This window comes from Serpula lacrymans, assembly GCF_000218685.1.
Source record: "Serpula lacrymans var. lacrymans S7.9 unplaced genomic scaffold SERLAscaffold_5, whole genome shotgun sequence".
NCBI lineage: Eukaryota > Fungi > Basidiomycota > Agaricomycetes > Boletales > Serpulaceae > Serpula > Serpula lacrymans.
The window spans coordinates 2837912-2861636 of NW_006763294.1; the positions used below are offsets into that span (position 1 = coordinate 2837912).

Consider the following 23725-nt stretch of genomic DNA (forward strand, 5'->3'; position numbering starts at 1 on the left):
ACCGGCCTGGCTTGCCTAGAGTCTGTGGTACGAAACGTACCGTGAATGCTTTGAAGACCGCGCTAACGACACACATATATAGGTACGTAGATAAAAAGAATAGTAAAAAGCGGCGACAAAGAACTCTGAAATACTATCACACATCCACACGATATTCACAGGTTTCCTGATGGCAGCCGAGATTGACCAACCACATTTGTTCATGTTGCACACTCACCAGCCACTCGATGTTTCGCTCGAGGTCACTGTCGCATTGATGCGTGCTGCAAGAGCGTGAGCCCTCATAGACTCGTTGTGCAAAGCTCGTGCTTCCGCACGCAAGAGAGTCCCCATAAAATCCCAGTTGTGCGCCTGAAACCCGGGCCATATGAAGCCTGCACTGCGGGGTCGGCATTGTTTGTTTTCGCCTCGATTTCTTGCTATGACGGTGTCAGTAAAACGGCCTATCAGAAAGTCGACTTGAATACACTTAATAGGGTGCTTTGCATTGTAGCTCTCGCTACAGGATGCATAACAGGAATTGCAGAAAACTGCTGCCCAGGTGAAGATGGACCTTGATCATCTATTTCCCCTCCCACACCGCACTTCACGAAGCCGTCGAGGTTTTTGTCCATTCGTGCGCACGGGACCACGCAAAGCTGTCTCATTTCGGGCAGACATTTATCGACTATCTTATTCGTCTGACTCTCCGTAGGTTCTTCATCACGATGTGAATAAACCTAGCTTTGATACGAAACTGGCTCAGTCAAGACGTTCAGAGCTCGATCACCCCCTTCCTCGTCATTCGTTCGGTGTGCTTGGGAGGGATTCGAGATCTCGAATTCAGGATGCACCAAAGTCCCATGGGGGCAGAGGATCTTGAGTGGTAGCGTGCGTGCTGTTTACACCTTCTCCAGGCTCTCCTTCGAGATAGCCTTCGGTGACCGGCAAGTACGACAGGAAGGCCGTCTATGAAGTTCCAGTTTCTTCAGACCAGCTCTGGGAAGTAGGCACCTGAAGTAGGCACCTCTTACGCAATGTACTAGAATCCACGTTCCTGACCAAGACTCAAGCCACACGAAGGTGCGCTTTTGTCTGTTTCCTCCGTTTTAGGTGTGCTTATCATTGCCAGCTTGACCATGTCGCTTCAGTGTTGGCAGTTTTGGAGCATTTTGGAAAATAGGCAAGTCAATGGTAGCAAAGTACATTCTCTTCACAATGTCATGACATTGGAAGCCGATGCCCGTGAATTCTTTGTCCGCTTGGAAATCTACTTCGAGAAGGCGGTGCACATGACACTAATACGATGCCTGTTGTATTAACTTGGATATAACCCGTTCTTTTCATGGTGTCGGCGTATCAGACCTGTCTAGGGGCTACACGAGTGCGTGTGAGTGATAGAGTATGCTGTTTCTATCAACTGTGGATTGGGTGTAGCCAGTTCAAGTGCACGTAGTTGATATGAAAGACAAGTGATGATACTAAGCATCGGCTATTCCTTTTTCTCCTAAGCGAAGGTGTTGTCCAAGGCTAACAACGATGGTGAGGGTGGTATGAGGATGGCCGAGGTTGAGGTCAGGTCATGGGTTCATTCCCACAGTATGAGCTGAGTGGTTCCGAGTGCGCAAGCCAATATTAATGTTAGACTTGTCCAATGCGACCTCGCACGACAGCCCGTCTGCTTTCCCTCTCTTCTCACCTCGCACCTTCCCCTCGCAGACACATGTCTCTCCCCTCCTCCTCCTCCACACAGACCCCCATCACCACCGACTACGACTTCCCGCTCTCCCATGTCCCAACACACCCCCGAGGCAGCACACGGGGACACATCAGAACCGCCGCCGCACTCATCATAGGGTGAGCGCTCCCCTTTCGTACCCCTCTCATCCTGTCGTTTTCATTACAAAGGCTCTGGTGTGCCCTTGTAGCGACGAAATCCTGAACGGCAAGACTCTGGACCGCAATTCGAATTATTTTGCCAGGTTCTGCTTCGAGCAGGGGATCGCCTTGTACGTCTCCGCATTTCCCCACTTCTGGCTTATCGTGTTACTCCATTCTGCGTGCGACATCTTGATGGTGTGTTCGCAGGAAACGCATCGAGGTTATCGCAGACGACGAGGATGAGATGTACGTATATCATCTTTTACGTCATCCTATACGGCTCTCATCCCCAGCGCACCAGCCTCGAGGCTAGTCGGAGGATGGTGCAGAAGTATGATTTTGTAGTCACTTCGGGTGGAATAGGTCCAACCCATGACGGTAAGCCCTCTCTTTCCATACTCCCTCATCCTATCACTATCTCCGCACCTGGTCCCACCCACCGAGGTATGATACTAACGCCATCACCCGCTCAGACATCACCTACGCCTCCCTCGCCAAGTCCTTCGACCAGAATCTCGTATACCACTCCGAGACCCTCCGGCGCATGGAGGAGATGAGCAAGCACCGCTCATGGGTGGCTACGCAGACGGAGGAGCAGCGCACCGCGCGAAAACGCATGGCCCTCTTCCCCGAGCGCGCCGAGGTCCTCTTCGTCGCTCGCGATATCTGGGTGGTGAGTGCCCCCGTCTTCCCCTGGCAGCCGCACACAGTCGTGTTGAACGTTTTCATCTCGACGGCGCCCGCGCTGAGCAGCCCGTGGTCCGTCTAGAAGGTAAATTGTGTATATTCCCTGGTATACCGTCCCTGTTCCAGAAGATGCTCGATAACTTGACCCCGTTCTTACCACTACCTCCACATCACGAACGGCCTTTCCGGCTACAGGTCTTCACACCGTACGTCTCCCCTCCCCTTCACTCCACCTCCCTTTCAGCTAACACCCGGAACCGACCCACCCGTGCAACCCCACGCGCCGCGACAGACTGCCCGAATCGTCCATCGCGCCATTCCTCACCGACCTCCAGAAGCGCGTTCATCCGGAAGGTATACGCGTCGGGTCCTATCCAGTCTTGCAGAAAGGCGTGTACGTCTCGCTCATCGGATCGGACAGGGAGAGAGTGGGCGTGCTGGGTGCAGAGGTGGCGAGGGAGACGCAGGGCCGTACGGTGACTGAGGAGGAAATGGAGGCAAAGAGGCGCGGTCAGACGCCTCCGGCCGAACAGTGATCTACGACTGGTGAGGGTGTTGAGCGCTGAGCACTGACGTTGCTGTTGTTCTTTTAGGCTAGGCTACATGCTTTTTTATGATTGTTTGGATTTTGGTAAATTATGCTTGGAAATCTCTTATGTCGTTACAAATTGCTTTCTTTTATCGTAGGCTCAATACACTGGTGCGCGCGCTATACAGTCGGCGGATGCTGTATAAGTTCATCTTCGAGTCTGTGTTGCATCAACGCTACCGACCGTCTTTTCTGGCATACCGGGAATGCGGAATTGTAACCTTGATGAACACATCATTGTCTTGTGCATGTTCGACGTTGGCACATACTGTTAATCTGCCTCGTTTCGAAAGGACACACGTATACCCCTGTCTCTTTCACTTGATCCTGATGTCTTACGCCATTCGTGTCAGAAGTAAGTACTTGGACGTACAACTACTGGGGTACGCATTATTCATCGGATGATGATTACTAGTACTCTGGTCATCATGTTATTCCAAACGTCTTGGAACTGTTCGATTCGTCTAAATCTCTCTGTACATATGAATCTGTTCGACCAAATTTATCCCAGTCACGCTTTAAAGCATCTCAGGTAGGTAGTGTTACAGAGCAAGACAGGGTATAACATACAATAAAAGCAGCAACAAAAAGATACAAAAACCAATACACCTAATTCTCAATTTTGCGGATCATCCTCTTATCCCTCTCCCCAACCACATTCACCATCCCCTCATTCTCCAGCTCCTTAATCACCTGCGCAAACTCCGCAGAGTCGACCTTGATGCTACTCTGCTCCGCCAATCTCTTGACGGCATCGGACCACCGTATACCCCTCGTGCCCACACCGGCATTCAGGAGGTTCAGCACCTCGCGTCTCATATCGTCTTTCATCTTCCTCTGTCCCTGTCCAGTGCCCGTGTTCAACAGCCCCATGTCGATCTTGCCCGTCCGTGGGTCCATCGCAGAAGTGCGGATGGCTTCTCGCATCAGTCGGCACGCTTCCTTGACATCCTGCAGCTCGACAAAGGCTGCGAAACGCATGCGAGCATGGGCCTCGGAGAGTCGGATCATACTCTCGAGCTGCCTCGTTGTTGCCGTGATCCGCTTTTCGGAAGAACGAGGATCGGCACCAAGGTTCCTCATCTCGACGTAGGACCGTACAAGTTCTGTTCCGGCTTCTTCGCTCAAAATTGGATGGATATGTGTCCGGGCGTAGTCGATATAAGCGGAAAGCTCTTCCATAGGCTTCAAACACCAAGGCACGTAAGAAAAAGTCGAACTAAGCTTCATGTATGGGGTACACATACCAGTATATTTTGTCCACCGGTATGTGGGGTATCTTCGAGGTAAAGGCCGACGAGATGTTGAGCCAGTCTCCTATCGATGACTTCGTCTACTTGGTCAAGAACGAGATAAAGCAAGTCGAAACGAGATATGAGAGTGGGTGGCAGATCAATGTTGCGCGTGATAGGCAGGTCTACGTTATATCTGGACTCGACTGGGTTAGCTCCAGCAAGGATGGAGGTTCGGGCATTGAGGGTTGTGATGATGCCTGCCTTGGCTATTGACACCGTTTGTTGTTCCTGCAGAAAATGTGAAATAGAGCATTTGGGCGTATAGGGAGATGGCTTACCATGACTTCGTGGAGAACACTCCGCGTTGCGTCTGACATTTTGTCAAATTCATCAATGCAACAAACACCACCATCACTCAAAACGAGAGCACCACTGGCAGTGAGCGGGTAATATGAGAAAGGGGCACGTAAAGAAGTGATATGACTACTGACCTTTCTAGCACCAGCTGTTTCGAATCGGGATCGCGAGTAACATAGGCGGTTAAACCCACAGCGGACGAACCTTTGCCAGAGGCATACACACCACGAGGGGCTATCTTGTGCACATACTAATTCACCCATGTCAATCATCTCGACCTCTATATTGAAGCGAGTATAACCCTACCTGCAGAATTTGCGACTTAGCCGTACCAGGATCACCAACCAGCAAAACGTTGATGTCACCTCGATACCTCGGACCTCCGCCACCACCGCCTCTCGCAATACTCTTGTTAGTACCCCCAAACAACTGTAATAGAATTCCCTTCTTAACGTCATCCATTTCCCAGATGGAAGGGGCCAGTGATCGAGAGAGCAATTCATAAAGATCATGCTTTCTGCTCAAACCAATGAGTTTCGCTTCCATCTCTGCCCTCCTCGTTTTCCTCCCATCACCACCTGTGATACCATCCTCAAGTTCGTCGTCGGCTCCGTCACCCACGCCACCCACACCAGGTATCCTGTCCCCTCCAGCAGGTCTCGTGCTGCGATCAAGTCCTAGAGTGTTTCCTGCTCCAAGCCGCACATGAACAACGTCCAAGAACGTCTTAAACAGGCTTTTTATCGTCCTCTGTCTTGGATTGACCCTGACTGGAACGCTCCGGAATATACCAGTAACCACAACTCGATCACCTGGCTTTGAAACATCCACAAGTTCGTCGTACACGCTGAGAGACACGGTATGCGGTGTTTGTCCGTCGGGAACTGCATCGGGGGTCTCTTGCAGTCGAATGACTTGCCGGTCAGCAAACTCGCATCGATTGTGTACCAGTGACATGGTGCCGACAGAAGCACAGACATCACGCGGGCAGCGAGCAGGCTCTTGTATTTTTCCGCGATCAATTTCAACTTGTACGGTATGCGAACAGGTGAGGCATCGGAAAAATGCCACTTTCATGTCTGGGATCACAGCTGTTGCTCTAATTACGAGACCCTTTATACAGACAAGTTTGTCGGTATCTATAGATTCATTAAAGGCAATTCAATATTTTTTGAATAGATATATGACTACACTCACCAGCGGGGTTGAGGTCTCTCATATTGACACTCTTGAGGCCAAACGGTCTCACTTTGTACACTTTCCCCATAATATCTGCGATCTCTTCATCTCCTTGATCGCCTTGCATGTCCTCCGTCCCAGCTTGTTGGTCCATGTCTGCAATTTCCAACATGAGGTCTTTCAGAACCTGATCCATAGCAGGCACGACTTCTTGTGGATATTTTTGCAGTTGAGAATAAAGCTTTTTAGATGGGGGATAGGATAACATGTTCATCATGTCCAAGTTGAGGTTGCTTTCCCCGGTTTGCCGCATTTTACGAAGGTACATTTCGTAAAGAACAAGTTCAGCCTCCTCTGGGGAAGCGAATGTACGTGTACGCAAGCCGAGTGCACGGTCGTGAGAGGCGCGATACTTGGGTTTGAAGCCTTTAAGGAAGTCACGGAAAAGCTTCATTGTTTCGGCAAGATTGACTGTAGTGCCCCAGATGGCACGAATTTCGTCGGGCTCATCGGAGGGTGCTGCTGCTGCCGACAGATGAGGTGCTGATGAAGGTGGAAGTGATAAATGAGTTCCATCTGAATTTAGATTGTCGTTTAACTCGTCGTTGTAACCCACAGGCCTAGTTCGCCGTCTGGATGGTGTCAACGACAAAGATGAATGAATATCACCACGTCGATTTCTGACGGAAGAGGGGCCAGTAGGACTTCTAAAATGCTGGAATCAGAATCATGCATACAAGATCGTGGGTCATACGCACGAAGGGAAATCGAGGGGTTCAGAGTCGAGAGGAGCATCTGAGTCTATCGCAGCTCTTCTGCCAACATTCTTTGTTGGGGATGAACTAGGAAATGGTAATGGTGATGAGCTACCGGCTATGAAGGACGGTCAGATGCTGGAAGCACAGGAAAAATGGAAAAACTAACGCGCGAATAACGGTGTCCGCTTCGGTGTGCTCATTCCAAGTGCTCTCCTGGCAGTAATGCCACGCATCGGTGTGACATCTATGCTACCTACAGCTCGCCGGCGCGCGGGGGTGCCTGCTGCAGATGGTGTACCTGCGAGAAAGAGAGGTTGGACTGGCGGTGCCATTGGCATCGACTGCTCGATGCTACCACCTTGCTGCTGTCCTGGGACATCCATTTCAATGTCGTCCAATTCCGACGTTGGAAAGTCAATTGGGGACGACATCTTTCTGAACCGACTTTGCGTTTGGGAACGATAAGGAAATGTGGAACAAGACAAAACGCGTCGCGACGCGTCAATTCGCCTGGACTTTAGGGCAGGTCACAATCTGCCATTTGCACTGACAAGACTTGGATCCAGTTCCCTGACTTTTTACAAACACGAATTGCGCTCAATGACTATCGTCAACTTGGACGATGTTAAACAAGTCAGTCCTTTCTCTCGCTTGTTGCTAACACATGGACTCTCAATTCGAAAACCAAGACCGTAGTTTGTATTCCCTATGCAGATCCAGGTAACCCAACGTCGTCCGATTGTTACCACGTGAGCCACTAAATCACGAACTAAACAGAAGGCGAGGACGAGGACGTCGATAAGATAGCCACGTACCAGCTATTTCAGCATCGGGATCTTCCTGATGGATATCAACTGCGACTGAACGCGTACAGAGTAGCATGGTCGAAATGTTTGAGCAGAATCCAAGTGCGTGTCTGAGATTCATAATATTCCCTTTTCTAATATGAGCAGGAAATCATACACACTTTACATACGCCGGTCATCGATAATGTCGTCGAACTAGTCAAAAGTGCTTATTCCGATACGCTGCCAGGGCTGCCCTACTATGAGTTACCAGTAATAACCGTTACCGGTTGGTACACTTGACGCTATCCTTACATTTATTATTAATTCCATGATATACAGCCTCAACGCTTGGATCAACGCTTCTTGAACAAATAACATCCCGTTTGGAAGGTGATTCTTCAGTGGACGGGCTGTTTGAGACTTTGAACGAGACATACGTAACACATCTCTTTCCAACCGATTGTTCTACTATCATGTCTGCTATGAAGAGCTTGGTAGCAGGTTTCTTAACCCGGCCTCTAAATAACGAAAACGGTGAGGTCAGAAATCATAGGCTTGTCAACCATGCCATACTGACTGATCATTAGATGAAGTCAAACGTAAAGTCGGCACGTCTCTGGCTGCATTTGATATAAAACTTCTGCAAGCCTGGTACGATGCTATCTCAGAGTCACATGGTGAGACCTTCGTCTGTCCTCATAATGCAATCTAGACCTTCCACATTGACGAGTCAGTCGACAGATGATCCTGTGCAGCTTGTGGTTGTGCTTCATGATTTTGAGCAGCTTGAACCTACGGTTGTCCAGGATATTTTTGAGATATGCAGGTAAGCACACTTCAGCAATGGTGGCTTTCGCATGATACACTCTCCAGCTAGTCTTCATATTCCCGCCTTGCCACTTGTCTTCATCTTATCCTTGTCGTCTCCTTCTTCTCCTTCATTTCTTCATTCAACGTACCCTCGATCCTGCCTTTCCCTGTTGCATGTCCGCAACTGTGACTCTCCCCCAGCTGAAGATGCTCTGCACGAGATTCTAATGAAAGTGAGTTGATAAACCAATATTTGTTAAATCCAACCAGTCTAATACTGTGTAATTTACTTAGACATTTTTTGACGTAGACTTTGAGCCAGATGTCATGATAGGACCGTCTTCCATTGACTTTTTGGTTGAACTTTTCACTCGGCACAATACATCACTTGATTCCGTTGCGTCAATCTTACAGGTTGGTTTCTAACTTCCTCCCTAGTGTTTCACCATTGAAAGCTGACTGTTTTTCTCAGCTCACGCATATGAAGCATTTTGAAGAACCGCTCTCTGTGTTTGCAATTCAGTCTCCCTTTACGACTATCGAGGAAGCTACCATGACGTTGCATCATCCATCGTCTGCGTTCCTCGAATCTATCCTGGCTCGCATGCAATGTCCGGACGAGATCTCTCTCATAAATCACGTCGATCGATGGCGGGATGAGAGTGTTTCTTCTCTGCTCGAGTCTATAGACACAGCCCACCTCAATTTCAGGAAGCGGGCGAGGCTTATGAGAGTTGCTTTCCAGTTATATCGGAGCATTCAACAGTTTTTGCTGAGACAGGGTCACAAAACGGCTCAGGGAGAACGGAATTTGCCAGAAATGATGTGTGCGGCGATGAAAGGGACATTGGTCAGAGAGGGGAAGTACCTGAGTATGATGGTCAAGTTCAGTGATTGCGCTGTCTTGTGATTTGTTACTGATGGCTCTGTCAACAGAAAATTGCCTTCATCTATTTTATTGGCCTTACTTGAAGAATTGGAGGATTTCTTACAAAGTATCCCAGAAGATATTCGTTTAGATGAAGAAGATATCAGATCGCAAAATGACACTGCAATAGAGGCCTTGCGTGCGAGCGATATCTCGCCAGAAGACGCCTCCAAGGTTGCTGACCTCTTTGGCGATTGGCTCACCTCCTACTTCCAGTGGGTACAATGATATTTTGAATCCTTGATTTCTGGAATTGCTCAACCTGTGAGCAGGAGGCGTTTGGTATCGCTCGACGAGACAACATTATGGGACATCTGGTACACGGGCTCTACTCCTTTCCCGTCGGAGGTCAGTGTGCTCGAACTCACTTAGATAACACTCTAATTATATATCACACAGTTAATCAATCCTTCTGTACGAGCTACCATCTTTTCTGGGCTACTATATCCTCAGGATTACTTAACACTCGAATCGGCCAATGGCTTGAACAAGACTCATCTAGCAGACCTGTCAGAATTATCAGACACCAGTATCTTGTTCAGCGGCTACCTGGAAAGCGGGAAAATGATCAACGTATATGATTGGTTTGAATCTTTCTCTGCCACCGTGGAGAACCAGAAAAGTCGTGTCAAACGTCCATTGCCAACACCTACTACCCGTCGCCCTCCGTCCACCCCATCAAAGGGCAAGAGTAGGCATAGGCAAACAACCAATGACGTAGTTGAAGAGCTGGTAGAACCAACAGAAGAGGAGTGGAAGATGGAGGTGCAAGCGCGGTTCGTGCGTGCGTTGCACGAGCTTGATTATCTTGGGTTTATCAAACATACGGGACGAAAAGCAGACCATGTCATGAAGACGGTCTTTGAACCTCCTGAACCTGAATAGAGTGGGTTTCGTAGCGTTTTTATGTACATAAAGTCTGAAAACGATATTATGCAGCACCGTGACATCAACCGTACGGCTGCGACACATTTCATTATTTATAGTACGTGTTCGCGGCGTAGCGCGTCGGGTTACTTGCGTAACAGAAGTTAGCCACGCAAGTTCTGGACTCGATTGTTAGTTCGCTGGCAAAATGTGATTTATGTGAACATGTTCTATTGTAGCGTGATCACCCGAATTTTGGAATCGGACGAGGTTCTTACTAGTTCGAACTCCGTTTGTCGACTGCATATCAACCCCTGAACCTGCTCTCTCCCAGTAAATATCTTCTTTCCCTCCGTCGACTTTGCATCAAGTTTTTACTACTTGCATCATTCTCCCCAGCTTTTGCAGGCCCCATCCCACATTCTTTTGATCTACATTCGTTCTATCACGATGTTTTCGTCTGTGTTCATTGCTCTTACCCTTGCTGCATCAGCTTTCGCCAATGTCTACGTGAGCACTTTAGACTGGGAGTCTCTTTCTACCTCGACTGACGAGTCTTTGCCTTAGGTTACTCAACCAGTAGAATCCACTATTTTTGCAGCTGGTCAACCAGCAACGCTCAGCTGGCAAGATAATGGGTCTTCGCCATCTCTACACGACTTTGGTCTCTCCAAGATATCGATTTATGCTGGAAATGCTAAGGAACAGGTGCGCTGTCACGAGTACCACTCGTGCATTGCTCATGCGAGCTATTGGAACCTAGACTTTCATGCAAGCTATCTCAACTAGCACCGACGTAGAGAAGACTACATCTATTGTATTCACCCCCGACCCAACCATAGGCCCTAATGCTGACGAGTAGTAAGTCTTCCCCACTCTTTCGTCTCCAACTTGTGTTCATAATGTCATCAGCTTCATTCGATTCGAATCCCTCAATCTCAAAGATACGACTCAGCCTCAGTACCCTGCTTTGGCTTTCTCTGCTAAATTCAGGTGCTTGATTTCATTGACTTGGGACACACTCGGACACTAACTTTCACCATGCTAGCTTGAGCGGTATGACTGGTCAGTTCAGCAAAGCTGTTCAGGCTGAAATCGATGGGCAATCAACTGCACCTATCGCTGCACCCACGGCTGGGCCGAGTGGTTCAGTTTCTTCGCTCGCCACTCCCACTTTGAGTGCAGGATCTGCCTCTATTCCCTCTACCACACCACCCGCTAAAATTATGGCCGCTAATGCTGGTAGCAAGCCTGAGCTTGCTGGTCTTGCATGTGTTTTTGGGGTCGCATCACTGCTTATTGGCAGCTTCATTTGAAGTATACAGTCATAGTTCTTCTTATCATAGGTTCCTTCTTAGGGTTGCGTTCATTGATATATCTCGTTGTTTCCCCTTTGATGATTGAGGATTCTATGGTATATCGTTGGCACATCTTACCTTTACATTATACCCAACCTTATTCCAGGCCTGATACCTTATATTAACAAGTCTTCCATTCACAATTTTTGCCTAAAAAAACATGCCGGTCAAGTGGTCCAATTAGTCAGTTTAAGTTACATTTCAAGACCAGCCGCTCAGTGCGTGGCGCTTTGCTGTTGGGACTATTGCACGTCTTTTGGCCGAATACAAAAATCTGATGACTACTTAGCAGAACAAAGATAACAAGTCGCTATATAACAAACAAATCCATTGGTCAAGATCGCCGACCTGCGACGTGATCTCTAGTATTATGGGTGCTCCAACTTCTCTTCAACGAAATTCTGTATTTTTGGGAAAGCTTGAATCATAAGCTTTGATGATGATGGCTCGTCTATCATTCGGAAATGAGTCTTCTTGGAAGTTGCTCAGCATCAGACATGGCGCACCTATAGTCGACACAACTCCATGCCACCTGTGGTTCTTTTTACTCATCTCAGGAGTCAGTATGCGGTGATTTGAGGGGACGACCACTTGGGAATGCTAAATACACACCGTCAGAACTTTGCAGCAAAAGGAAATACCGGACGTACTTGTTGGTACCATTTACGGATATCTAAATCCTTTGGTACCGCCGCATGATAATCATTACTCACCACTTGAACGACTGCTTTGACAGACTTCTTTACACCAGCGACTATTTGGAATTTAGGATATGGACAAGTCATGACAGATACACAGTTCTTACAGCGTTCACTGAGCAGCGCGATGAGAGGTTGACACCCAGGTCCATGACCTATTACGATTACATTTTGCGCGTCCGATAGCCTGTAGTGGTTTATTAGACACCGAAATACCACCAAAAGATGGTTGCAATACAGACTGTATATAATTGTCCCATAAATAGACGAGTATATTCCGTCCCAAGTCATCCTTGGACCAGCGAGACTTGAATGAAATCAGCCAATGTACATTCGCATGAGCAGTCTGCACTTACTCCTTTGGCATCGAAAGCGTAAGGTTTTGGGAAAATGTTCAGGTCAAGCAATGAATATCCTGCTTGTCGTATCCACGCCACTAGTTCTTTAGCGGAATCGATCTAAGTTTCCCCACCAAGAAGTTAACTCAATATGAAAACAAGGCTCGAGACACAGAAATACCAGATATGAGCGCTCCAAATTCACATTGCATGTGACCGTAGAATCCAGTTCTATTCGGAGGTTCCCACTAAAAAACTGGTCAAGCTGCTCATCCCACTTCGAGAATTATAAGGACGAACAATTCATGTATAAAGATAACGAGAGTTTTGTTGAAAGGCAAGTCCGAACTGTGAATAATCATCCTGAGCCATGTAAACAGAAAATCATGGGCATACTCACGTGCATAACACTTGAGTTCCCAAAGCCTTTTCAAACGCTTCAGTCATCAAAGGTATTTGCAACATATCATAAGTGGTATAAAGATAGTGTTGGCGATGAGCTTTGAGGATTTCTACACCACGAAAAGCTATATCAGAACAAAATTACCGGATAAGAAAATGCTTTACCAGGTATAGAGAAGGAGAGCGGTTCTAGCTCTAAATAAGACTATCAACGATTGTGCAGCAAGTTGAGATGCCAATAATAAAATACCTTCACGAGGTTCACAGGCTTTAGGTTTCACGCTCTTCCAGTATTTGCTCTGCTCTAAAGCTACTTGCCACACAGTCTCTGTGGCTGCTTCCGTTGCGGTCATTGGGGGTAATTCCTCTGGTGGTTCACCGAGCATTACTCTCGTAACAGCCAAAGCAGAGTTAGCTGTAGCATCGACGCAGTATCCACCCTATACAAATTAGTTTGAGTTATGGCAGTAAGTGCCATATTTTTTGATAAAATATACGAGACCTCAAGTGCCACAATAAGTTTGCCACCAGCTAGGCCCGACAACATGTGTGTCATGTGAGCATAGCCTATAGGGGTGACACGGCATTCGCCCAGTGGATCACCTTCCACAGCGTCAAAACCCGCAGAGACTACAAGTAAAATATCCATCAGACTATTCACTCAAAGCTGGGGATTTTTTCTATACTTATCACTAGTTCTGGGGCGAACTCCATGGCGATGGGCATAACAATACTCGTAAATGCGTGGAGGTAATCTGCATCCCCCATTCCAATCTCCGGCCAGGGGATATTGACGGAACTGAAAACACCTGTTATGAGTGGAGTATATGCTAGCAAAAGAACGCACTATCCACGGCCGGCGCCTTCTCCGCAGGACGAGATCCCTCCAAAGGTTCCACCCGGATAAAACTGGCCGTTTTGATAACGGTGAAGAGACACGTACAGAATAGAGGGATCGTCGTTGAATGCACGCTGGGTACCATTGCCTGCAAGCTATTTGTACGGTGAAATTGAGACGTTACACACGGATAGCTTACCATGGTGGACGTCCCTGTATAAGTTATACTGCACTTAGCGTTGACAATTGAGGACACATGGAGCAGACGCACCAGTCCAAGATCATAATTCGTTTCACAGGCGTCAGGAGCTGCACTACTCTTGCAGCCACCGCTACATTGTTGAAGAAACAAAAACCCATGTGTTCGTCAGGCTCTGCATGATGACCTGGAGGTCGTACAATTGCAAAGGCCTTTTTCAGTTCGTTCCTTGCGACTGCAAGGCATGCTTCTATCACACCACCACAGCTCAACAGAGCAGAGCGTGTTGTACCGGTATTTACATAAAGAGATAGTAGATCATAGTAAGCTTCAGAGTCTTGGATATCTTGAAGAGTCAATGCTAATACACGAAGTAACCGCCGCGTAGTCAGCTAGAGTTTGCGTTTAACAAAGTCAAGAGAGTCACACTGTATGGCTTGTATCCTATGCCAGAGATCTTCGCTATGAACGAGGAGTACTTCCTCTCGTTTAGCCGCTCGAATAGGTATCCGCTTCATTTTCTGATCGAGATGCGCCTCTGAGATTAGTTTCCATATGCGAATTATACGCTCAGGCTGCTCTTCATGGCCACGCAGGCACCAGTGCTCCAACATCTCTGACGAATAAACATATCCTACAGTTAGCTCTAGGATGCGAAGGGGTTCAGACGAAGCACGTCCTGGGCCTGGAGAAGGTGGTCGTGCTGGTGCTGGATCGTTTGTTGGAGTGTCATCTACATCCATCACGTCTTTTTTTGAAGGTTGGTTTCGGTATAGGGTTGAATATACTTCTTGTAGGCTTGCCATGATAATGAAGGAAAGATGTTCATGAGGCTGAAGAGCGCCAACCTGATATTAAAGCCTACATTAATGGCACTTTTCAGAGCCTACGGGGTCCTGAGCCTAAATGAGGAAGATTTCCGGGACGTCCGGCGGCTGCACCGGTTTGTATAGGCTATTTTACGGGCCGGCTCAAGCTCTTCCGGCCTAGTCGCCGAAGACCAATGCCAAATACTGTCATCGGATTCTTGCATCAAAGCGTAGCAGTATATCACCCCATTCAAGCGTGTTATTTTGGTAAATATCGACTGTCATACTGTACGCGTAGAAGTAAAACATGGTTCAATAGGCCAACACCTTGCTGATCGAACCATACTGTAAAATCCAGAACCGTCTAAAAGTTATAATTAACAAAAGGCCAGAGTCTGGGTAACGTGAACCTCTTCGCATGTCTTCCATCATCGCTTCAAGGTAGTGTGCGCGATAATATTTGTCAGCTCTAAAATAACCATGATATCAGAAGACATTCAGTCCAGATAACACGAGTAAAACCTACGTTTCAATTCGATCTGCTCTTGGACCACTATAGACTCGATTTCATTGTCTGGGTTGGCAGGAATGGTGAAAATTCCGGCAGAAGCGTCAAACGTCCACTCGTGCTGTTCAGCAAATGCTTCCAGCTCCGCACCTAAGAAAACAAAAGGTTACACACTCGGGAACTTAAACTGCCCAAAGACACGAACCTCGCAGGTTCAAGTAAGAACCCAACCTCTCGGACGATATCTTCGTGAATGACGTCTTAACAGCTCGGACGACGACTTCTCTGATAGCATCTTCGAAGCCAACGTATTCTATAGTATAGTTTTCTCGCAGCGGCTCAAGCTGCTCGGAGTGATACAGCGTCCAGAAAGCGGGGAAACGGCATTGGATAAGAAGAGTGTGCATAGTGCTGAGAGATGGTATCAGGTCAGGGAGAGGATCTTCTGATTTGGGGGCAGGAGGCCGTTCATCGAAAAGAGACAAACAGTGGCTGAAGTCGGGTAATGGTGCAGCGGTAAGTGCTTTTAGTAGAATGTTTACGACAACATCAGGATTGTAAAGGTCGGGGTTGAATTGATATCTGTAAGAGTTCGGGTCAGGCTAATCACGAAACGTCTGGAAGAGTAATACATACAGTTTTAAAATGGCGAGATTGGCTAAACAGTCGTACTCTTGACTGCGGATCTGTTGATAAAGGTAATCTTCCAAGATCCCAACATTAGATGGGTTGTAACGGTCTGGAATTTCAGTGCTGCTCAGGACTAAATCTTGAGTAATATTGTGTAAAACGTACCAACTCCAGAGACTAGATTTTCTATTACACTGGTCCGCGTCGAAGGCGATATCCAGGCAGTTGCAGTACTGGAAGGCATAACTAGACAATTTCAGTTGAAGGATAGTTCTGGTGAGAGATGTAAATTAAAGTTTGCCGATGCGGCCTCAGCACTTTTTTGCATGACCCCGCCTTGGGTATGGGGGGTTATTCAAGTCACGTGATCACACGCGTTTGACCTCAGACACAAGTAGATGTCAAGTAGAGATAATAAATGTATGACGTTTAGACCATGAATCAGTTCACGATTCAGACGAACAGGGTAATGCGAATAGTGCACGATTGGGCTCCTCCGACCCCAAATAGACATCATACCAGCAATGAGTTATCGCACTGATATACCTCATGGTATGGCTATTTCGAAGGATTGGATGATATTATAGAACTATACGTGTATAATACAATCAGTCGCCCAAGAGCTCGCCTGAATGACCGCTTTGAGGCACTTTCGGTGACTTGACGACAATATCAGCTTGCTGCCTGCATATCCCGCCGTCCCATTTCGTTAATTCTACAACGCAGAAAGATAACAAGAGAAGAATAAAAAGGCTTACAAACGCATACGCAGCAACAATTTGCGATTAGCACACTGCATTTCGGCACCAGCGCGTATGGCACGTGCGAATAACTCTGCCCGGTAGTCGGTTTTCTTTGCTTTCAGTATCTAATTTGTGAGCGGTGATGGTGCGGATGAGAAAGTGTTTGAGGACATATAATCTGGGTCGATAAGAAGAAGAGCAACCCACCTTGTTCTGACTATCTACTCTTCCTTGTATTTGCCCAGACTGGATGAGGGCAACGACCTCCTTCTCGACCTCCTCGATCGTCCATCCAAAGGCTGTACTCATTCGGTCCAGCTTTATCGATGCAAACGGCTGAAAATACAGGATAATGGCAACGTTGCGAATGCAGTTGGTAATCTCTTGGATGTGTGCGGCAAGGTGCAAGTCAACCGAGTGTCGTGTCTGCCGGCGAAGCCAGTTAACCAAAGCTCACACTCTGAGAAGAGACATCAAAATAAAGATGCATACTGAATACCGGGAGAGTAACTCGAGTGTCATTTTAAAGTTACTCGTCATATATGCTTGGATGAGTTCTCGAATGTAGGGCTCCTGCTCGATGTATACCGAAAAGACAGCATTGTCGAGCAATTGTGACTTGATTGCAGAACGAGACAGAGTCGATAGTGCGCACAGCGTGCCATATATTGCAATATCACTCGGTGCTACCAGCTATTATTTTGATGTCATCTCGCATTCAACGCATTAGACATATAGCATGTATTCACCTTGCCTAGCCAATCTCCGAGCTGTTGTGCAGACCCCAGTTTCAAAAAGGTTAACGCAGCCTTCTCGTAGTTTGCCAGACCAAGGCAAGAAAGCGCTGTGGCCAAGTCGAGTTTTGATTGTACTTTCTCTCGCTCTGCAAACTTCTTATTCGTGGTTGCCTGTGTTGCTTGTGGATTGTTCGCGGCTGCGTTATTACTCGCAGCATTGGCAGCGTCCAGGGCAGCATCAGCCTTGAAGACGTACGTCGGGATATGAGCATAGTTCTTTTGTTCAATCAACAACTTAACCATGCCATCGTTTCTTCTATTAGCTCATTTCATCCGATTGAATAAGCCAGAGGATGCGCTTACCTCGAGTACGGAGAGGCACATATCAAGGACATGTTGGCTTGTTGTACAAAACTCTCGTGACTTTGTATAGTTTTTCAGTGCCATAGGAAAATCTCCCGTAGCACGGAAGAAATCGCCAAGGTCTCTATGACCCATCTTCAGATAACGTACCGATCAGCCAAACTATAGCCTTTTCTGTCACAGACATGGTACAGAACGCACTCGTATGCTCTCTTTGATCATATTATTTGAATAGGTCTTCAATTCTACCTCCAGCTTCGTCCTTTCAGCCTGATTCTTCTTCACAGTTTCATCCATCCATGATGACCGCATCGAGTCGATTTCGGAGGTGGGTGGTACATTTACGCCTGGGATAGAGGCGAGATATTCGTAAGTGGCGATGGCAGATTGGTACAGAGCTGGATCGCGCAATTGCTGGATATGTGTGAGTGCGAGTTTAAGGGCTTGAGGAGCAATGGTGGGACATGTAGATATGACGAGGAGAAGGCGATCAACAGCAGTACGGCCTTTGGCGAAGATATGAGCCCTGTTCAAGAAGATATGAATCGCATATACCTGTGTAACCAGATATGTAGGTTTCCAGATCGAACGGATGCGCATCGTCTACAGGAAGAAGAGTAGGTCGCTTCTGGCCTTTCTGGAAAGCATTGTTCTCGCCGCCGTGCGAGATGTTCTCGGGGATGTCGACCTCCATTTCGATGGGCATGCGAGTATTCGTACGGACAGATTCAGACTTTCATGCAAGGCGGAGGCTTGAAAAGGTGATTGCAGGTTTGCGATAAGATCGAACTTGAACGAAACTCAGATCGTGTTCCGCTTAGCACTGGAATTTGCTTTACAGCGACAGCAATGTAATGAAAGAACAGTTAGTTAAACGTTAAACGTTGTCGACGTCGACGTTGTCTGCAGTGGCCACCGGCAGCAATCCTCATTCGGAGTCCTCCCGCGGTACACACCACCCTATTTGGGCTTGTTTACCAAAGGCTTCCAATGCTCGGTAACAAAATTGACTACCGACACCTGCTCACACCTCAGACAAAGTATCTGTGCTACTAGTAAGAAATAAAACATTAGCTTAACGTGCTAATACAGCTTTGACTTGGATTTTACCAACACTAGCAGAGTAATTTTTCTGTGCTGCCAATGCCCATAACCCACGTCTAAGAACCATACGAACTTACTGCACCCTTTGCCCAAGGCTTCAATCCCCTTTAGCCAACGAAAGCGTATGGTCCTTTTGTTTCGTACCCTCTGCCCATCGCTCCATCTTCTAACTGTTTCTACTTAAAATGATACACGTGCAGTCTTGCCCAACTCACGAAACTCCCTCATGTCTAACCCACCTGTTTATCGCCAATGTAACATCACAGGCTATGCGCTGACAGATCCTGGACCGTGGAGGTACCGCTTGCTTTCTGAACCAGCACTCACGGCCGAGTTTACTCGCCTGGTCAAGACTGAAAATGTACTCGGATCAGCTTGTGTCTGTCTCCAGCCGAACCGCCAACCTAGCGAAGACAGACATGCCATCCGTGACCTCCACCTTCCGCTCGGAAATTGGCGTTTCGCTGGAGTCTTTGACGGTAGGCAGTATAGCTTATCACTCGATCGAGTCAATACTGAAAGCTTGTTATCTCTTTTCACACAGGACATGCCGGTAAAGAGACAGTAGATTACACTGTTTCTGCCTTCCCTACCTTCCTTCAAAGGTCCTTATCTGCAGCATTTGCAAACATTGACAAAGACTCGTTCTCTCCACAATTCGTGTCCAAGGCTTTAGCTCAGGCTGTCGTTGACTTTGATAATTCTATCATGAACGACTTTGTGGGCCTCTTCCCAGGAGGGCTCGATGGCCTTGCAAAGCTCTCTGACAGTGAGATCGAGGCCATAGTCAATGACTCCGCGTCAGGTGGAAAGAATAATATCAAAGTACTACGATGCATGAGAGGCTCGACTCTCCTCGTTTCTCTCCTCGACCCATCAAGGGAAAATCTCTGGGTTGCAAGTCTGGGTGACTGCCAAGCTGGTGAGCTTAAGTAGCGTGCAAGCGGACTTTGTCGCTCATGTTACTTTTGTAACAAAGCCCTTGGATCGAAAGGCTCGACTGGTGTTTGGCATTCCACCCTTCTGAGTTCCAACCACAATGGTGTAGATGCTGCAGAAACTGATCGCATTAATAAGGAACATCCAGGCGAAGCAGCCTGCGTGGAGAACGACCGAGTACTAGGTGCAATCGCCCCAACTCGCGGTCAGTCTCCTCTATGCATCCCGTCCCATCATCCTCGCTGATCCTCCCATATTTATCCAGTTATCGGTGACCACACATTCAAACTACCAGTTCCCTACACACGGCGCGTCTTCCTGAACACTATACCCGGTTTCTATGACACGTCCAAGGTATTAAATATGATAGGGCGCAGCAAGACACCTCCATATCTCTCCAACATCCCTGACGTCCGGCACGTCGATCTCAAAGCGCTCAACAGCACAGACCAATTCTTGCTCATGTGTTCAGACGGGCTCGTCGATATGTACATGGACGGTCCCCAAGATGCGGCCTTTTTTGAGAGGGTGGTGGAGAGTTGGGTCAGGATTGTGGGTGATAAGATTGGTAAAGGTGGGAGTGGGTCTGGGTTGGAAGCGCCTGCGCTGTCGCTAATGCGTGATGCTCTCGGGGGTGCCGATGAGGACAAGGTGTCGCGGATGTTGACCGTGGAGACACCAGAGAAGTGCATGGACGACATCACTCTTCTGTTGCAGCGCATCTGAGACGATACCAGGTTGGTCAAAGTTTGTATTATCCCTAGTAGCTGTATTAGTAGTAAGGTCTAACCGTTACATCTATTTCTAAGGCGTTAGCTCGTCCCTCACAAAACTTTGACTATCACATCAGTAATTTGGTCTGATTGGGGAGACTTGAGTTGGCAGGGCTAACGTATGCGTATTGTGAATGAAAAAATTGATTTGAGTGATGAAGATTTGTAAGTTTGGACTACGATATATTGGTTAACATAACATTATATTGTCATACATGTGCTGTCGGCAAATCAAACCGATCTTGTAGAATCACAAGACTCCACACGAAAAGAAGTGTCCTGGCCCGTTTATCAAGCCCACCGTCCACAGGCGATTCAGGCGACTCGAGATAGTCGTGGAGCAATCCTTTGATGTGATCCCAGTTCGCAAACCCAAGGCGCCTGACAGTAGCTTCGGTAACTCGCTCCTTCAGCATGACCTGTAAAGCCGTGTAGACTTTTTCGCCACTGACTGCAGCTGGACGAGGGATGGGAACATTGTATTGGGATTTCTTGCGATAGTATAGTTCATCTGTAATGAATGGCCGCACGGCTTGACGCAGCACCCACTTCTCGATGAAAGACCATTTACGCGGGGTTATCTCTGGCTCTCCCTCCAGGACGGGTCTTACTTTGAGAGATCTGGTGATTATTTGAATTGGGTCTGTCTGGGTAACATGGTAGGGAGGTGCTCACGGAGGAAGTGTGTTGGCGTATTCCACCAGCTTGTGGTCCAAAAATGGAGGCCTCCCTTCAATTGAGTTGGCCATCTCGGAACGTTCACCGACGTAGTTCAGAATCCCATTGCTAAGCATGGTTTTTGAAACAGAATACTGCATAAAATCCCATAAACAATCATACCCAACAAAAAGAAAAGTTATCAAGAAGCACTGACCAGTCCCATATGCAATGGGTGCCATTGACCAGTGATAGCCTTCTCTCTAGCTCTCGCGTCGAAACCTTCAGCGATTATTTGCGTAAGTTCAGGTCCACCGACTTTTTGGAGAACTTCAGCAGTGAAAAGATCTGGAGGAGGGCTACTGGTAGCCCAGACGCGGTGCGTGCTGATTCCGCCATACATATCTCGACCCATTGTGGCATCGGTGAAAGACATGTTGCTAATCGAGACGTGATCCTGGGGTGGCTTCATCGCTTCGACGGTTTTGAGATACATATCCAGCTCATCCTTGGCAGGAAGCGGGAATCCGAGGCTCACAGATGCAGGGTCAGTATCCCGCAGATAATCTAGCAGGAGGAACGAGTAGCCCCCAAATACTTCGTCTGACCCTTCACCAGAAAGAATGACCTGGAACCCGTAGTACACGCATACATTCTAGTGAGTGATAATTCAGCATTAAAATAAAATGAAAGAAAAATCACCTTATACCCTTGTTCCCGAACGAACTTTGACAGAATGACTTTACCGGCACCGTGAAGAGTCAGCGTTGGTTGCTCAGCATGCCAAACTGCTGGCTCGAAATTTTCTACAAGATCTGTTTCAGTAGGTTCGATCATATGTACGTCAGCACCAATTGTGGCAGCCATTCGTCGTGCTATTGGGCCCTCATCCAGTACTCCGCTTTCTACAATACATAAAACCATAAGAAATTCAGAGTCATAGAAACGATGGATAACGATACAAAGACGACTCACGAGGGAACGCAAGTGTGAACGTTGCCAATTTGGCATCTGGATCCTTTTCTTTCAATAAAGAAGCAGCGATACCTGCTACTGCAGCGCTATCGATTCCACCACTAAGGTACAAACCAAGTGGAACGTCGGAACGCAGACGCAATCTCACTGCTTCCACTAATCGCTCACGTACACCATCAATCATCTCCTCCACCGTACGAGTTTCCACGACAGTTGGAGGTGCATACGAATGGTCCCAGTAAGCTTGAATTTTTAGGTGGCCAGTACGGCGGAGAGTGATGGAGTGGCCCATGGGGACCTATGAGATAAACATGATGTATTTGATACGCGTTCACTCGGTCAATGCACATCAAGCTGACCTTGAAGACACCCTTGAAGACGGTTCTGTCATCATTCAAGTCACCCATTTGAACAACACTCTCGACATCCCACTCAGGTTTCCATCCAAAAGCTCTCATGGCCTTCACTTCACTGGAAATGAGAAGGTGGCCGTCGACCAGGGAGTAATAAAGTGGCTTGATGCCAAACCGATCGCGGGCAGCGAACAGTAAGTCACGACGTGAATCATAAAGCACAAAAGCAAATTCTCCACGGAGCCAAGTCAAGAGGTTGAAGCCATAACATTTGTACCTAGCGATGCAACAATGACATACTATCGAGTCAGTGGTTGAGAAAGATGGGCTTACAGATGCACAACGAGTTCAGAATCTGAGTTTGTCTTGAAGTGGGATCCTTTTGCTTCTAGCTCTGCACGGATACGCTCATAATCATAAAGCTCGCCTGTTACGACAACATGGACATTATAATCATCATCGTGGAGAGGTTGTTGGCCAGTAACCAAGTCAATAATAGATAGGCGGACGTGGCCCATAGCTTCAATAATATATATACTGAGCGACGACAAAGCGCATATATGAGAACGACTTACCGACTCTACCATCCGGAGAGACATAAGTACCAGTGGAGTCAGGACCTCGATGAGTGATCGCGCTGATCGATTGATCTACTTGTGCCTGTAGAGCAGTTGCAGAAGAGGGGGAAGCATTGTCGGTAGCATATGAAACAGATATTCCACACATTGTTGCAGGGAGTGTAAAGAGTCCACTGGAACTGTTCGGTCTGGTTATTTATTTGCAAGCAACAATCGATTGCGGAAGTGCCACAGCATTGAAGCCGCTAAGGGTGTTGACGTGGTGAACCGGGTCACATTCCAGTGACACACTAACCATAGAAGCTAGAACACTATTTAGAAACCTTGGCGTACAATATCTTGATCATCTTCGGTTCTTGTTTGTGGGAACATTAGCTGTGCGTTAGGGGTCCATGCTGGAGTACATACTCCGTTTAAAAAGGGTAATAGAAGCGAAAACATCGCAAAGAGGAGCCTTATACGGTTGCGAACCTCATTGCAAGGCTGGTACCCATGACCAAAACGCGGACACGAGGTCGCCAGAATGCGAAGTCTCGGAGATGCTTGAAATCGACTAAAAGCTTGCAAACTTCCAGGTTTTGCCATGGTTCGTAGCTAGACAAAGGCAAGATGTTGCAACCATCAGACGCCGAATTGTTGAAGAAAACCAGAACAAATGCCGGTGG

General features: G+C 47.6%; 9 protein-coding genes across 9 annotated transcripts; 4 read left to right on the forward strand and 5 right to left on the reverse strand.

Annotated features, from left to right (window-relative positions):
* Positions 1-1702: 1702 nt before the first annotated feature.
* Positions 1703-3083, forward strand: SERLADRAFT_368469 (uncharacterized protein; the record flags this gene model as incomplete). The annotated part of the gene is made up of 7 exons (XM_007317062.1): positions 1703-1836; positions 1908-1988; positions 2068-2106; positions 2162-2238; positions 2334-2533; positions 2614-2753; positions 2840-3083. 7 exons carry the CDS (start codon positions 1703-1705, stop codon positions 3081-3083), a joined length of 915 nt encoding a protein of 304 aa, XP_007317124.1.
* A 536-nt stretch (positions 3084-3619) lies between these two features.
* On the reverse strand, positions 3620-6877 carry SERLADRAFT_360946 (uncharacterized protein; the record flags this gene model as incomplete). Its single annotated transcript, XM_007317063.1, has 9 exons — positions 3620-4321; positions 4384-4659; positions 4710-4803; positions 4863-4978; positions 5035-5276; positions 5361-5867; positions 5956-6614; positions 6666-6780; positions 6832-6877. The coding sequence occupies 9 exons, from the start codon at positions 6863-6865 to the stop codon at positions 3746-3748; spliced, it is 2619 nt and encodes an 872-aa protein (XP_007317125.1).
* A 370-nt stretch (positions 6878-7247) lies between these two features.
* Positions 7248-10522, forward strand: SERLADRAFT_448068 (uncharacterized protein; the record flags this gene model as incomplete). Its single annotated transcript, XM_007317064.1, has 14 exons — positions 7248-7298; positions 7355-7385; positions 7443-7573; positions 7619-7739; positions 7793-7987; positions 8047-8141; positions 8188-8279; positions 8331-8496; positions 8558-8677; positions 8736-9153; positions 9238-9406; positions 9464-9539; positions 9591-10391; positions 10458-10522. 13 exons carry the CDS (start codon positions 7266-7268, stop codon positions 10074-10076), a joined length of 2133 nt encoding a protein of 710 aa, XP_007317126.1.
* Positions 10509-11374, forward strand: SERLADRAFT_436771 (uncharacterized protein; the record flags this gene model as incomplete). The annotated part of the gene is made up of 5 exons (XM_007317065.1): positions 10509-10568; positions 10626-10766; positions 10822-10919; positions 10971-11051; positions 11107-11374. The coding sequence occupies 5 exons, from the start codon at positions 10509-10511 to the stop codon at positions 11372-11374; spliced, it is 648 nt and encodes a 215-aa protein (XP_007317127.1).
* Positions 11375-11784: 410 nt separating this feature from the next.
* On the reverse strand, positions 11785-14697 carry SERLADRAFT_436772 (uncharacterized protein; the record flags this gene model as incomplete). The annotated part of the gene is made up of 17 exons (XM_007317066.1): positions 11785-11867; positions 11923-12016; positions 12067-12170; positions 12222-12269; positions 12331-12421; positions 12471-12572; positions 12634-12700; positions 12753-12800; positions 12853-12979; positions 13020-13049; positions 13105-13294; positions 13357-13484; positions 13541-13653; positions 13702-13840; positions 13892-13905; positions 13964-14252; positions 14319-14697. The coding sequence occupies 17 exons, from the start codon at positions 14695-14697 to the stop codon at positions 11785-11787; spliced, it is 2046 nt and encodes a 681-aa protein (XP_007317128.1).
* A 431-nt stretch (positions 14698-15128) lies between these two features.
* On the reverse strand, positions 15129-16082 carry SERLADRAFT_436773 (uncharacterized protein; the record flags this gene model as incomplete). The annotated part of the gene is made up of 5 exons (XM_007317067.1): positions 15129-15169; positions 15227-15358; positions 15414-15790; positions 15845-15971; positions 16004-16082. 5 exons carry the CDS (start codon positions 16080-16082, stop codon positions 15129-15131), a joined length of 756 nt encoding a protein of 251 aa, XP_007317129.1.
* Positions 16083-16262: 180 nt separating this feature from the next.
* SERLADRAFT_464634 (uncharacterized protein) lies at positions 16263-18615 on the reverse strand (the record flags this gene model as incomplete). The annotated part of the gene is made up of 8 exons (XM_007317068.1): positions 16263-16522; positions 16597-16706; positions 16789-17007; positions 17074-17274; positions 17331-17612; positions 17682-17816; positions 17883-18187; positions 18237-18615. 8 exons carry the CDS (start codon positions 18385-18387, stop codon positions 16447-16449), a joined length of 1479 nt encoding a protein of 492 aa, XP_007317130.1.
* A 74-nt stretch (positions 18616-18689) lies between these two features.
* Positions 18690-20573, forward strand: SERLADRAFT_464637 (uncharacterized protein; the record flags this gene model as incomplete). Its single annotated transcript, XM_007317069.1, has 5 exons — positions 18690-18907; positions 18986-19264; positions 19330-19707; positions 19765-19929; positions 19990-20573. The coding sequence occupies 4 exons, from the start codon at positions 19012-19014 to the stop codon at positions 20448-20450; spliced, it is 1257 nt and encodes a 418-aa protein (XP_007317131.1).
* Positions 20574-20628: 55 nt separating this feature from the next.
* SERLADRAFT_414788 (putative asparagine synthase) lies at positions 20629-23208 on the reverse strand (the record flags this gene model as incomplete). The annotated part of the gene is made up of 8 exons (XM_007317070.1): positions 20629-21118; positions 21173-21309; positions 21372-21782; positions 21857-22059; positions 22130-22427; positions 22489-22759; positions 22816-23002; positions 23058-23208. The coding sequence occupies 8 exons, from the start codon at positions 23206-23208 to the stop codon at positions 20707-20709; spliced, it is 2070 nt and encodes a 689-aa protein (XP_007317132.1).
* Positions 23209-23725: the final 517 nt, after the last annotated feature.